This window comes from Trichechus manatus, unplaced genomic scaffold (assembly GCF_000243295.1).
Source record: "Trichechus manatus latirostris isolate Lorelei unplaced genomic scaffold, TriManLat1.0 scaffold00043, whole genome shotgun sequence".
Lineage (NCBI taxonomy): Eukaryota > Metazoa > Chordata > Mammalia > Sirenia > Trichechidae > Trichechus > Trichechus manatus.
In genome coordinates this window covers 3,926,685-3,941,272 of record NW_004443979.1, presented here as the reverse complement: position 1 = coordinate 3,941,272, position 14,588 = coordinate 3,926,685, and the positions used below count along the sequence as shown (strand labels likewise).

General features: G+C 39.6%; 2 protein-coding genes across 2 annotated transcripts in view; both read right to left on the bottom strand.

Moving 5' to 3' along the window:
- The window catches only part of SLC25A21 (solute carrier family 25 member 21), a 384,144-nt gene that overhangs the window by 276,239 nt on the left and 93,317 nt on the right, over positions 1 to 14,588 (bottom strand). The gene's annotated exons all lie outside the window — the stretch shown is intronic.
- LOC101352451 (short transmembrane mitochondrial protein 1-like) lies at positions 13,727 to 13,870 on the bottom strand. Its single transcript, XM_004376499.1, has one exon. It carries the CDS (start codon positions 13,868 to 13,870, stop codon positions 13,727 to 13,729), a length of 144 nt encoding a protein of 47 aa, XP_004376556.1.

Here is a 14,588-nt window from a genome sequence, read left to right as displayed (position 1 = left end):
GCCTTTTCTTCTACTGGAAGATCATCTGGTGTTTTATTTTGGATGCTTACTGGAACCATCTTGTCTTGTTTTTGTAAATGTTTTGATATTGTCTGCTGTCTTCTGGGCATTCAGTAGTTCTTTTCCTTGTTTACTGATTGTAGATTTGTTTGTTTCACCCTGCTTTTTTGTTTTATTGGTTATGTCTGAGGAGGCGGGCTGTGCGTTCTTTGTTGTTTGCTCATCTGTGGGCACGATACTTTTCACCTCCTTCTCCAATGGACAGGGTCAGTCACTCAGGTAAGGTACAGCAGGGCAGGTCCAGCTGAAAGGGAGTTGCTGGGATGTGTTTTTTGTGGCACGTACCAAGGCTGACAGTGCAGACTGGGAATCAGTGCAGGGTAGGTTCCAGTAGGCCATGCCTGTGTTGCTTGGGAGTGTGATGTTCAGCACACGGTGCAGGTAAGCAGGAAGGAGGGGGTAGATTGTGATGTGTGGAGCTAAGATGGGTATGGGAAAGATGAGAGAGAGCAGAGCAGAACAGCAGCCAAAGACATACACACAAACAAAAAAGAGTGCCAAGGGAGCTTGCTATTGGAGTGGAGAGATGAGAGACTGAGAAATGGGGGGAAAAAAAAGAAAAAGGGTAAAAGAAAAAAATGAATAAATCAAGAAGCTGGAAATGAAGAAAGACAAAAAGGGAATAAGAGAGAGAAGAAGACTAAACAAGGAAATGAAAAAAAAAACATAAACAAACAAAAAAAAAACAAGAAAAAAGAAATGTCTCCAGGGATGTCCCTGTGCATCTGCGCAAAGTAAGGGACTCACTTCCAAGCCACGTGGTACTGCCCAGCTAGAAGGGACTCCCAAGCCGAGAAAAGAAAAAGAAAACAAACAAATCAAAACAGAACAAATCAGAGGAAACAAACAAAAAAGCCCCGGGGGTCCCACCAGCGTGGCAGCACGGGTCAGGAAGGAGTTTCACAGCGGAGCGGTGTTTCACAGCCTTTCAGGAAGAAGCAAAGATGGTGCATGGAACCAGGTATTTGACAGAAGGGAGGGGGAGGTGGTGAGAGGTAAGGAAGAAATCTAAAGAAGCAGGAAAAAGCAACACCAGCAGCCAACAAAGGGCACTCAGGAAGCTGGCCAGTGCGGGTGGGTGGAACCCAAGAGGCACTGGGGGGAATCTCGTGCTTCCCAGCCAATATACTGTGGCTGCAGGAAGCAGAGGAGGCTAAATGGGGGTGAAGAATGGTGGGGGGTGGGAAAGCCTATATCATGGGTTACCACTTGTTCTGTCTCCTGCTGGAAGCTCCATGAAGCTGCTTTCTCATACCTCCTGTTCGCTGATCTCGATAGGAGTCCAAGATGGTGGATCTGTGCTGCGGTAGCTGATAGGGGACCTCTGCATGTATCTCTCCTAATGCTCTGTTCTCAGTCAGTTTCTTATTCCATTCAGTGCTTGGCGGAGTTCTTTATCTCTTCATTCGATGCTTAGTGTTTCAGGATTGACGTGTGACTCTGTTTGACTTAGTTTGTCTGATCTTTGCCATGGAGGGACAGCGTGGTGCTTCTGACTATAGAGCCTTGTTGTCCAGAAGTCCTGAACTTAGTTTTGAAGGATAAGAATGAGTTTTTTGAGTAGATGCTTACAATCCTTTCCACCATTAATGGTAGAAAAACAGGGGTTAAGAAGTTTGAGTGAATTAATTTCTTAGTCTATGGTAAATCATATGTTGTCAAAAGAATCTTTTACTGATCATTTAATTGTCATCCGGGTAAATCAATCCTAGAAAATATTAAGTATTAATTAAACACTAAGTTAAATATTGAAAGATGAATGGAAAGTACTATGTGGATATGTCTTTGATAGGCATGGTAACAATGGAAATTCTGCATTATCACAATAAAGTGAGGCTTGAGGGATATTCTAGGAAGGATCAAAGACTCCAAGAAATAGCAGGCTTTTACAGTAAGTAATTATACAGCTTATTGTTAAAGACAAGGCATTTTAAATAAAAATAAATAAAAGGAGTAGATAAACCATCCTGTGGCCAGCTTGTTTAAGTTGTGTAATAATAAATCATATAATAAGATGGTACAATTGCAATTATATAAGGATTTCCCTTAACAAATGACTTTTCCAAGGCAGATCTTCCAACCTAACACCAAAAAAAAAAAAAAAAAAAAACCCGTTGCCGTCAGAATAGCTAATGCTAAATAGACATTGGCAGAAGGTGAACAAGAGCAAATGAATACAAACTTCATAAAAATTAGAAAGACTTTAAGGAAATCTCCCAGTTTAGAATAAACACATGTTTAATTTGCTTCCAGGTTCCCTTATACCTGACTGGTTTTAATCACCATAATGAAAATTAATAAATGAATTGTCAGTGCTTTAGGAGACAGCATAGTTCCCATCTGGCATATTCTGGGGTTTGTGAAACATTTTCCAGTACTACCCAGTGACAGAAAACATTGGTAAGGTAAGCTCTTACAGCTGAAATGCAGCAGTTGATTGCCAATGGAAGCTACAGGAAAGGATGATTAATATAAACAGACTTTTGCCTCTGCTTCACAGCAACATTACATAAAGCAGTGCTGTTTAAGGGAACTTTTGTATTTTAATTTCCAAGAGTCCACAGGGTAATGGATTTTTTTCTTCATCTTGTTTGATCTTTTGATATTTAAGACCAACTTCTGTGCTTTGTTTATTTTTTTCTTTGCATTGGAAAAAGAACATAAAGTGAGTGACAACACATAATCAGGACTAATTGGTATCTTTCAGAAAAAAAAAAAAAAAGAAAGAAAACACCTTTTATGATGAGCCAAGTGCAAACATTTTACAAATAGGATATCTTGCACCAAATAATCATGTCAGTATAAAAACTAGTTATGTTGTACGCATGGAAGTATTTGTTAGTTTCAGATTTAATCACAGCAAGTGGTTTTAATTTATATTTCCCTAAAATTTGGCTATTACACAAAGCAAGTACTTTAAAGAACTAAATGATTGTCTTTTCCCTGAAGGAAAGAAATTGAAAGTTGATTTCAAGCTGCAAGGAATAATAAAGACAAGGCATTTCAAACAAAAATAAATAAACGGAGTAGATAAACCAGCCGGTGGCCAGCTTGTTTAATATAAGAAGATCATTTAGCTTCCTTTAAAAAAAAAAAAAAAAAAAAACTTACTACTTTTTCACCCTAAAATTGATCAGAATGATGCAAAGTAACTGTTCCTCCTTAAAATACTATCAAATATGTAGGGGTCTTCTTGTTGCAGTTTGGTAAGGTCTATGTTGTCGAAACAGGTGATGACAGCAGTACTATTTTGTGTTATTTTAGCCATCACTAGCCTTCCTCGTATTTTTCACCACTCCCACTTGCTGGCAGCATATCATGGCACAGTTTCAACAGAATTCTACTATGAGCTGTGAGCTAACTGGGAAATGTCAACATGTAAATCCATGTCTAGAATTAACCTGTCTTTAACAAGGGCAAACTCCCACATTCTCCTTTCTCTCTCAAAACTTAATTACAGCAGAAGCACAGCAAAGGGGCTGAAAGTGGCTGGATGAGGAGATGCTAGAGACCATTCTATAACCAAAGATATGATAATCACACAAAATCCATCATGGACATTTTACTAAGCAACTAGAAAATAATACTGTTTGTCTTGTGAGGGAAGAAACTTTTCTAATTAAGAACCATATGGTCATCTGAGCCCTCCAAAGTGAAAGGATCATGTCCTTCAGCTTGTTGTGATACAGGACATGTCCATTTCTCAGGTGGAACATCTGACTTTAATCGAAGAAATAGTGAGGTTCCTGCTGTGACATCCTAGAGGTACCATCACACTTTCAGGCACTGGCTTTGGCTGTGATCTGCCTTTAACGACAACAGGGCAACATTCTGTCTCAAACCAAGTTCCAGACTATATGATGGCTTCTCTTAGCACTGCCCCATGCTTCATGACCTTGAAAAATGACCAGTAACTACAGGACTAATAGGCAAAGGCCCTAAAGGTCATGGGTCCTGTGTAACTTAATCAGCATCTCTAAATAATTTGTCTGAGTCAAGCTGACCAAGAGTCACACTGGAGGGATATTGCTGCCTGAATACCTAAACCTTTCTCAAATCAGAAGTGAATCTAGAAGAATTACTGTGGAGAGATTACGATAATAAAAAGAAATGTACAAAACTTTTGGTAAGATTTGAGAAAGCAAAGAAATAAAAGGTGATTTTTAGTTTTTTTTTTAAACACAATTGATTAAAGCAACATGAGAAAATTTCACACAGAAAAGAACAAAGATCTACAGATCTGGATTGTCATCAGTACAAGTGACCTCTGACAATGCTAACAGCATCCTGGGGATAATAAAATGACATGAAAAAGAACTCACATGTTGTCTCCTGAGGAGATCACTTCTCATTTGGGCTATTTATCCTTTGTCTTTGCAAAAATTAATTGACTTTATACTCCACCATTAGGAAGAATGAATATAAATATTCCTCATTCTTCCCCAGCATGTATAGGTCATAGCTACTCATACTGTTTCTAACATAAAATAAACAAAATGCAATTTATTTCCAACATTAATTTTGCTTGAGGCTTAATTTAAATCCACTATTTAAATAGTGAATAATGTGAAAATACTGGCAGGGTTTACTGATGCACAATTAGATGATATCTAATTGTAGGCCATAATGGCATAAATTATTGATTTTGTGTAAACAGCATAAATGTAAAGTGCAAATGATTTTAAAAGAATGGGCACAGACCCATTTAAAAGAATGGGCACAGAAATATAGCAATCATTAAGGCTATCATTTGCTTATGACTACAGCCTTGGAACTGTTGACTTCCAAATCTGTATCTCTAGCTCTGATCTCACTAAGCCCCAGACCCAGCTTTTAAACTACCTCCTGGACAGCTCCACCTGGATATCTCACAGGCACCTGAATCTCAGTCTGACCGGAACAGAATAACTCATCTCTCTTCTCACTCCACCATCAGCCTGCTCCTCCTTTAGCTCTCCCCATACATTCTACAGGGAGTCCAGGTGGTGCAGTGGTTAAGCACTCAGCCGCTAACTGAAAGGTCAGTAGTTCGAACCCACGAGCCCATCCTCAGGAGAAAGACGTGGCAATCTGCTTCCATAAAGATCATAACCTTGGAAACCCTATGGGGCAGTTCTTTTCTGTCCTATAGGGCTGCTATGAATTGGAATCAACCTGATGGCATACAACAACAACAGACGTTCTACATGCAATAATTTAAATCAGAAAGTTGGGCTTCATCCTAGATATCATTAGCCCTTACATGCAAGTAGTCTCTAAACCCTGGGACTTGAAACTCCTTGATTTCTCTCAAATCTCTTCCCTTCTCTCCATTTCTACTACTCTTATCAAAGGTTTTAATTATTTCTTGCTTTGATTTTAACAATGTCCTCTACAGCTCATTCTGCTTCAAGTTTCTCCCCACTCTTCATTCATATCTGACATTGTGGTTTAACTACTTCCAGTTCTTCACCGACTGCCCACCACCCACCGGATGAAAAACCATTCAAACTCCATTCTCGTTGTCAGGTCTTCACCCCCATCCCTCTCCTCCTTCTTCTCTGTTGGCCCTAGAAAAGCACCTACACGTCTTGTCTGACCCTCATCCTCTGAACACCAGGGGGTCTGGAATGTCTTGTGTTCCGTCTACTTTCTGAATGCTGTGTAGACACCCCCAAGCAGAATTAAGTTCCTTCCCCAAAGTTCTATGTTTATACCTTGTTTTTATGTTAATTTTGTACATATCTGTGCCCTTCCCACCAAACTGTGAGCTCCTCAAAACAGAATACATGCACTATTCATGTTCTGACCCCACCATCTATCACAATGCATAGTGTATAGATGCAAATTTAATAATGTTGAACAGGTAAATGAACAAATGAACCAATAAAGAAATGAAAGATGCTTCAATTCTTAGATTCAAAGTTAAATCAATATGATAGAAAACACAGGGCAAACTGCTCACATCTATGGTTTGAATAGTTCCTAATCAAATGGTAATGAAATGTTATTTATAAAGAAGAAAATTAAGTCCCTAAGAAACATAGGAGCCCTGGTGGTGGAGTGGTTAAAAGTTCGGCTGCTAACCAAAAAGTCAGCAGTTCAAATTGACCATCCGCTCCTTGGAAACCCTATGGGGCAGTTCTACTCTGTCCTATAGGGTTGCTATGAGTCGGAACCAACTTGACGGCACCTAACAACAACAACAAGAAACAATACTAATCACACAGAATGCCAGGAAGGACTGTACAGTTTTAAAAGATTAAAAATATTTACAGATACTGGTGAAGTTTTATGAAATGCAGATTTTATTTTCAATTAACTTACAACCTAAGAGCAAATTAAATTTTCTCATCTGAAAAACAAAACTGGCATCATAATCCTATTAAATGTTTTGTCACTGCATGATTATAAATGTTTTCAGGGCCTAAAGTATGTGATTTAGCATCACTTATTGTCATGGTTTGAATTATGTCCCCCCAAAAATATGTGTATCAATTTGGCTGGGCCAAGAAAGAAACACCAGGAGCAGAGCACGTCCTTTGGACCCAAGGCTTCTGGGCAGAGAAGCTCCTAGTCCAGGGGAAGATTGATGACAACGAGGACCTTCCTCCAGAGCCAACAGAGAGAGAAAGCCTTCCCCTGGAGCTGACACCCTGAATTTGGACTTCTAGCCTACTAGACTGTGAGAAAATAAATTTCTCTTTGTTAAAGCCATCCACCTGTGGTATTTCTGTTGGAGCAGCACTGGATAACTAAGACAGAATTTGATAGCCAGAGAGTGGGGTGCTGCTCTAAGAGATACCTAAAATGTGGAAGCAGTTTTGAAACTGTGAATGGATAGAGGAGCAGCAGTGGCTCGGTAGAGAAGCGGCAGCAGCAGAGAATCAACAGCAGCAGAACCAAGAGACCAGCGCGAGTTGGTGCTGGAGCCGACCCACGGACCACGAGAGCTGAGTGCCTGTGCACCGGAGGCTTCCTGGTGGAGTGGGATGCCAACAGGCACTTATCAGTGGAGCTAGGCTTGCTGACCCACAGAGCGAGGGAGCTGAGTGCCTGTGTGCAGGAGGCTTCCTGGTGGAGTGGGGTGCTTCCTGGCACTTATTGGTGGAGCTACCCAGCTTTAGAACGCTTGCCCCAGCAGGGCAGACGTGGGCTTGAAGCCTAAGGGCCCAAAGTCCACAAGAAGCAGAAGCTGAAGAGACAAGGAACACAAGAAGCTGAGATGCCTCGGTCTCAAAAGGTATGGCCATGACCTCAGGGGTTTCAAACGGTGGAGCCTTGGCCTCTGGTGTTTCTAAGGGTGGAGCTGTCACTCCGATGGACTAGGAAAATGGTGCGCCTAAAGCCAAGGGAGCAGAGTTGCTGTCCCAGTGGGCCTGGAAGGCAGAGCTGAAGCCCGAGGGGCCTCCACTCAGAATCCAGAGACTGTGGCCAATACCTAGAGTCTGGAGGGCAGGGCTATTGTGTAAATTGTCTCAGAGAATAGAGGATTATTTTCAAAGCCTTGAGGGCTAATGTAATGTGTTCTGCTGACTTGCTTGGTGCCTGTTATCACTTCTTTTCCTCTAGTTTCTCCCATTTGTAATGGAAATGTCTAGCTTGTGCCTGTTCTGCCATTGTACCTGTGGAAGCAAATAACTTGTATTCTAGATTTCACAGATGAAGAGGAATTTTTGGATTTTGGACTTGGAGTTAAGACTTTTGCTACAATATGATGGGGGTGAATATGTTTTCCATGTTGCAAGGATGTGATTTTTTGGGGGCCAAAGGGTGGAATGTCATGGCTCGAATTACTGTCCCCCAAAAAATGTGTGTATTAGTTTGGCTGGGCCATGATTCCCAGAATTGGGTGGTTGGCCTCCATTTTGTGATTATAATATTATGTTAAAGAGGATTAGGGTGGGATTGTAATACCACCTTTACCCAAGTCACATCCCTGATCCAATGTAAAGGGAGTTTCCCTGGGGTGTGGCCTGCACCACCTTTTATCTCTCAAGAGATAAAAGGGAAGCAAGCAGTGAGTTGGGGACCTCATACCATCGAGAAAGCAGTGCCAGGAGCAGAGTGTGTCCTTTGGACCGGGGTCCCAGCACAGAGAAGCTCCTAGTCTGGGGGAACACCAAAGAGAAGAAGGCCAACAGAGAGAAAAAGCCTTCCCCTGGAGCTGACGCCCTGAATTTGGACTTTTAGCCTACACTGACTGTGAGGAAATAAACTTCTCTTCATTAAAACCATCCACTTGTGGTATTTCTGTTATAGCAGCACTAGATGACTAAGACATTTATCTACAGTGAGCATCTACAGTGTTCAAGGTACTAGACCTCGAGGAATAGGCAAAGACTTCTTTTGTGATGCTGTGATGCAGACATATACTATCTAAAAAGAAATATAAATGGAAAACGCCATAAGTTTCTTAGCTTAGGCTGACTTTCTTATACCGTAAAATCTACTATGGTGATTGAGCTGAAATTTTTTTCAAAAAAACCCAAAACATCAGTATAGCAGATGTTGGACATACTTTGAGCTCCAGATGTCCACAAAAAACCCTGCTACACTGAGTCAGATCCATGGGTCACTCACCCTAGAATCACATGTCTTTACAGTGATCAAGGGACAATTTGTGAGATGCTATGGTTTTTCCTTCATAATGCCAAACTCAAAATGATAAGCAAGTATTTCTCAAACATCTCCAGTTTCCTAAATAACTTACTGAAAAGCTATCATCCCTACATTGATTTAAATCTTTCCTGAAAAACAAAATTTACTACAGACTCCTGACCTGGACCTGGGGAATTGGCTGGACTTGAATTAGAATTGTTTTCAGAATTGCAGGATGAGAAAGGCCAACACAGAGGGCCTTAAAGGGATTTCACCAGGCACAGGGAAAATACTGTTCACAATAATTGTGTAAATCTAGAGCCATTTTTAGAAATCACCTTCAATTTCAAGTAAATAAATTTTGTGCTTTCTCACTGTAAATGATCAGAAACCAACACAACTGTAAAAGCAGAAAAAATGCAGAAGCTATAACTTTGTCACACATCTTTATTACCTTTAAAAATAACTAATGAAAAACATTCACAAAAAAGCCGAATGGCGGTGGGGGGTGGGGGTGGGGCCGTAAAAGGAAAAGCCAAAAGATCCTTTAAAGTGTAAGACACATAAATTTTTCTCTCTCTCTTCTTAACAACTCTCCTCTGTGAAAAAAGATTTTATGTGATCAGTCAGAATTTCTACATAGTAACTAAAATGAAGGGAAACTGACTGTAAAAAGAGATAGAGTCCAACCACGCAGGCTGAAAGAGAGAGTTCATTTTCTTCCCACTGCTCCTAGAAATATTTATCTCAAAAAGATAAATAAGATAAATCTATCATTCTTATAACCCCAAATGGAGCCCTGGTGGCACAGTGGTTAAGATCTTGGCTGCTAAACAAAAGGTCAGCAGTTCAAATCCACCAGCCGCTCCTTGGAAACCCTATGGGGCAGTTCTCCTCTGTCCTATAGGGTCCCTATAAGTCGGAATCCACTCGACGGCGATGAGTTTTTGGGTATAACCTCAAATGCTAAGGTCCTCTCTAAATCCTTTTAACTCAAAACGTCTTTACTAAATCTACTGTAGTATTAAGCATAATTATTCTAAACTGCTTCACAGTGGGATTTAACTAGCTATTTCCATGTCAGCAATTGAGTAAATGCTTAAGTTCTAGCTTCACTTGGCTTCTTTACCCATGTTTGAACATGATTTGTCTATGGAGTCATCTTTTACGGTAAAGATTCCTAAGCCATCGTAGAGTACTGAATTAATTCTAAGTGTGTTTTAACCTTCGTATGAACACCTGCTAAGAGGTACAGAAAACTGACATTTGGAAAATGTATTACTCCAGGGCCAGGATTCCACAATGGGGTTTCCAATACCAAATAAATTTCTTTATCTCCTGAAATTGTTAAATTTATGCTTGATATTCCTTCCATGGAATAGGAGGTATATCTATTCTATCCAAAGACTTGAAATATCCAGGGGCTGAATTTTAGGTAATTATTCAGGAGGCCAAAGACAGACACAGGGATTTTGACTGAATCAGAGTTATACTCTCCCTTGATTTGCAATCAAAATATTTCCTTACTAAAGACCACAGACCACATTGTTATATCACATACTTAAAGAAGAAAAGACAAATAACAGTGATGAATGAAAGTAAAGATCTTGCCAATGAATTTCATTCTCTGTAAGTGAAATTACACTACCATAAAAGCTCTTATTCTGTAAAGATGTCCTGAAGGTATTTTGTTTTGTCAGTTCTCCAAACTTTTCTTTTCTGATTGCTAATTTCAACTCTGGAAATCAGTCAAATAAATACAAACACACAAAATGTAGCTAAAGAAATAAGTTTTGAAGTTTTGCCCCATTGGGTAAATAGACCAGTTAACATTTCTCTCAGATACTGTGCTAATTTTAAGATTTTGTTTCTTAATTTCCTAAAAATGTTCTCTTAGACAAATATATACATCCTGTGACAAAGATGGAGCCCTAGTAGTGAAGTAGTTAAGAGCTCAGGCTGCTAACCAAAAAGGTCGGCAGTTCGAATCCACCAGCTGCTCCTTGGAAACCCTGTGGGGCAGTTCTACTCTATCCTCTATAGGCTAGCTATGAGTCAGAATTGACTCGACATCACACAACATGACAAAGATGCCCGCATTAAAACAAACAAAAAACTATTGTTCCAGGTAAAATAATTCTTGTTAGCAATTAGTTTTATATCCATAGAAAATTAAGAACTATAAAACAGCCTCCATCTAAAATTTTATGTTCACGTATAGGTGGCAAGAATGTGGTAATATTTAAAAATATATAGATTCCAGTCCATTTAATTATGCTTATATTTACTCCATTTTTAAAATCATGGAAAATTAAATATTCTTTATAGTCAGAGCAGTTACCCAAACAGAATCTATAAACAACCTCAAATAAATATTATTTGAGGGGAGTCCACATGTTGCAAGGCATGTGTCTTAAAAATCTTGAGACATTCCTAAGCAAAGACTTCCCATCACACTTCCTTTAAGCAACCATGGGAGAAGTGCCACAGGATCAGCGCCACTGATGTCGCCCTCAAAATCTTTCTGGGCCTGCAATGGTTTAAGAGAGGCAGAGTAGGGCCTGCTGGCTAGGTACCTGCCAACTTAGCCCAAAGGACACTTCACTGCTTTGAAGAGGGAGCAAAGGAAAATAAAGGTGTTTTATACAGTGATGCTAAACTGAATGAAAAGTTTAATTATTTTTACTTGCTTGTAGTTTGGGCTTCACAGATTGTTACAGTAGGCAAAAGCCAAAAAATAGAAAACAAGGAACGCTAGCAACTCTACAGATCTTACAGGAAATGTAATGGCATTTAGTCCAAAAGGAATTCTAAAATTTACCAACATTAATTCACTCATCATTCATTTGTTCAACAAATATTGATTACATACTAACTATGGACTAGGAAAACAAATTACGTTGACAATTTTTTTTTAATTGTGCTTTAGATGAAGGTTTACAGAGCAAATTAGTTTCTCATTAAACAGTTAATACCCATATTGTTTTGTGACATTGGTTGCCAATCCCACAACGTGTCAACACTCTCCCCTTCTTGAACTTGGGTTCCCCATTACCAGCTTTCCTGTCCCCTCCTGCTTCCTCGTCCTTGCCTCTGGGCTGGTGTGTCCATTAGTCTCGCTTTGTTTTATGGGCCTGTCTAATCTTTGGCTAACGGGTGAACCTTAGGAGTGACTTCAGTAGTGAGTTAAAAAGGTGTTGGGAGCCATACTCTCGGTGTTTCTCCAGTCTCTGTCAGACCAGTAAGTCTGATCTTTTTTTGTGAATTAGAGTTTTGTTCTACATTTTTCTTCAGCTCTGTTCAGGACCCTCTATTGTGATCCCTGTCAGAGCAGTCAGGTGGTAGCCAGGTACCATCCAGTTGGGCTGGACTCAGTCTGGTGAAGGCTGTGGTAGTTGTGGTCCATTAGTCCTTCAAACTAATCTTTCCCTTGTGTCTTTGGTTTTCTTCATTCTCCCTTGCTCCAGACAGGGTGGGACCAGGGGAGTATCTCAGATGCCACTCAGAAGCTTGTAAGACCCCAGACGCTACTCACCAAAGTAGGATGTAGAACATTTTCCTTATAAACTATGTTATACCAATTGAGCTAGATGTCCCCCGAGACGATGGTTCCCAGCCCTCAGCCCAGTAATTCAGTCCCTCAGGGAGTTTGGATGTGTCTATGGAGCTTCAATGACCTTAACTTGGTCAGCTTGTGCTGACTTCCCCAGTATTGTGTCCTGTCTTACCCTTCACCAGTGTTACCACTTAGCAATTGTTTAGTTTGTGTTTTTCCCTCCCCTTACTTGTAACCATCAAAGATTGTTTCTTTTTGTGCGTAAACTTTTTCATGAGTTTTTATAATAGTGGTCTCATATAGTATTTGTCCTTTTGTGATTGACTTATTTCACTCAGCATAATGCCCTCCAGATTCATCTATATTGTGAGATGTTTCACAGATTCATCATCGTTCTTTATTGTTGGCTAGTATTCCACTGTGTGTATGTACCATAGTTTGTTTATCCATTCAACTGTTGATAGGCACTTAGGTTGTTTCCATCTTTTTTGCTATTGTGAACAATGCTGCAACGAACCTGGGTGTACATATGTCTATTCGTGTGATGGCTCTTATTTCTTTTTTCCTTTATTTAAAGAAAATACAGACTGATTATACATTTGACAAATTGCAAGGGTCATTTCTGATTACAGGAAAAAACATAAATTGCACAGAGAAGCAGAACCCCTCCTTCTTGAGGTGTTTACTTTATTATACATTTGGGCCATATTTTCCTTATGAGATTCTCTCTAAAGTTATTATGTAAATACATATTTTTTAAAAATGTGAAATGGCCTACAATTTCCTTTACAGACAACTTCTCATTTACTCATCAAGTAACATCAAATGCATTTGCAATCCCTTACGATGAGAGTGATTCTTTTGAGGCATAAGAGCTAGATCAAATACATCAGTAGGAAACACACCAACACTAAACAGACTGAACTCTACTGAGGACAAGGACTATTGCTTTACATATTTTTAATTCCCCAGTTCCTAACAATGTTCTCAGAATAAAGTTACACAGTTAGTGAATGGTAAATTGATTTATTGGTTATATGAGCAAATATGGAGCTGCCTAACCACAGTAGAAAATAAAAACCAGCTTCCAGATATTAATTTTAATTAGTTTGAAACAACATCATTTATTACCAAATGTTACCAAGTACCTATTATAACTGCTGTAACTGTGAAATTAGCATTATTTGTATCTGATCAGCTATACAAAACTCATCAAGTTTTCTTTTGAAAAAGGTAGTAGAAATCCCAAAGAACAAAGAGGAGACTACTAATTGAAGGTCATGTTTACTAATCTACCACCGTAATCTAGTCTTAGGATCTCCCAAGCAGCTGGAAGAAGGGTGAGGAGAAGTGAGGATGTGGGGAAGGTATGGGAAGCTCTTAACTGGTGGCCCCATTTTTGCTCTAAGGCAACTCAGGGTCTATCAGAGAATCTCGGAAGGCTGCAATGAGAACACAAGTCTTTGGTTCAAAGGTGAAGAGGCCTTCAAAGACTGTCTGATCAGTGTATCCACAGGCAGCAGAGTCACCTCATGAGCTAGGTGGCTTCTTCTTGGTCTCCAAGTCCTTGTTAATTTCTTCAAGTTTTTTGGCCAGGTTTGGTATGTCATAGTTCTGAGCCAGATACATTCCAATGATGTAGGCAGAAGTAAATCCAAGCAGGAACTGGAGCATGATGTTGGCTGGGGTGGGGGTGGGGGTGTGAAGGACTACCACAGGTCCGATGGCTGGTCCGAGCCTGCCTCCTGATTCTTACTTCTATAGGATATATTCCTAGGAGTGGGATTGCTGGATCATATGATTTTTCTAATTCTAGCTTTTTAAGAAAGCACCATATCGTTTTCCAAAATTGTTTTACATTTCTACCAGCAGTACATAAGAGTTCTAATCTCCCTGCAGCCTCTCCACCATTTGTTATTCTCTGTTTTTTTTAATTCATGCTAGTAATGTTGGGGTGAGATGGTATCTCATTGTAGTTTTGATTTGCATTTGTCTAATGGCTAGTCATCGAGAGAGCATTTCCTCATGCGTCTGTTAGCCGCTTTAATATCTTCTTTGGTGATGTATCTATACATATCCTTTGCCCATTTTTTAATTGGATTATTTGTCTTAATGTTATAGAGATGTTGGATTTTCCTATAGATTTTAGACATTAAACCTTTGCAGATTTGTCATAGGCAAATTTTTTTTTCCCCAGTCTGTAGCCTCTCTTTTTACTTTTTTGGTGAAGTCTTGATGAGCATAAGTGTTTAATTTTTAGAAGGTCCCAGTTATCTAGCTTATCTTCTGGTGTTTGTGTATTGTTAGTTATGGTTTGTATCCTATTTATGCTGTGTTTTAGGGCCTCTAGAATTGACCCTATTTTTTCTTCTATAATCTTTATAATAGTTGT

Bases quoted from the DNA above. Each gene is read 5' to 3' on its own strand.
- LOC101352451 (XM_004376499.1), bottom strand. From the start codon at position 13,870: ATGCTCCAGTTCCTGCTTGGATTTACTTCTGCCTACATCATTGGAATG.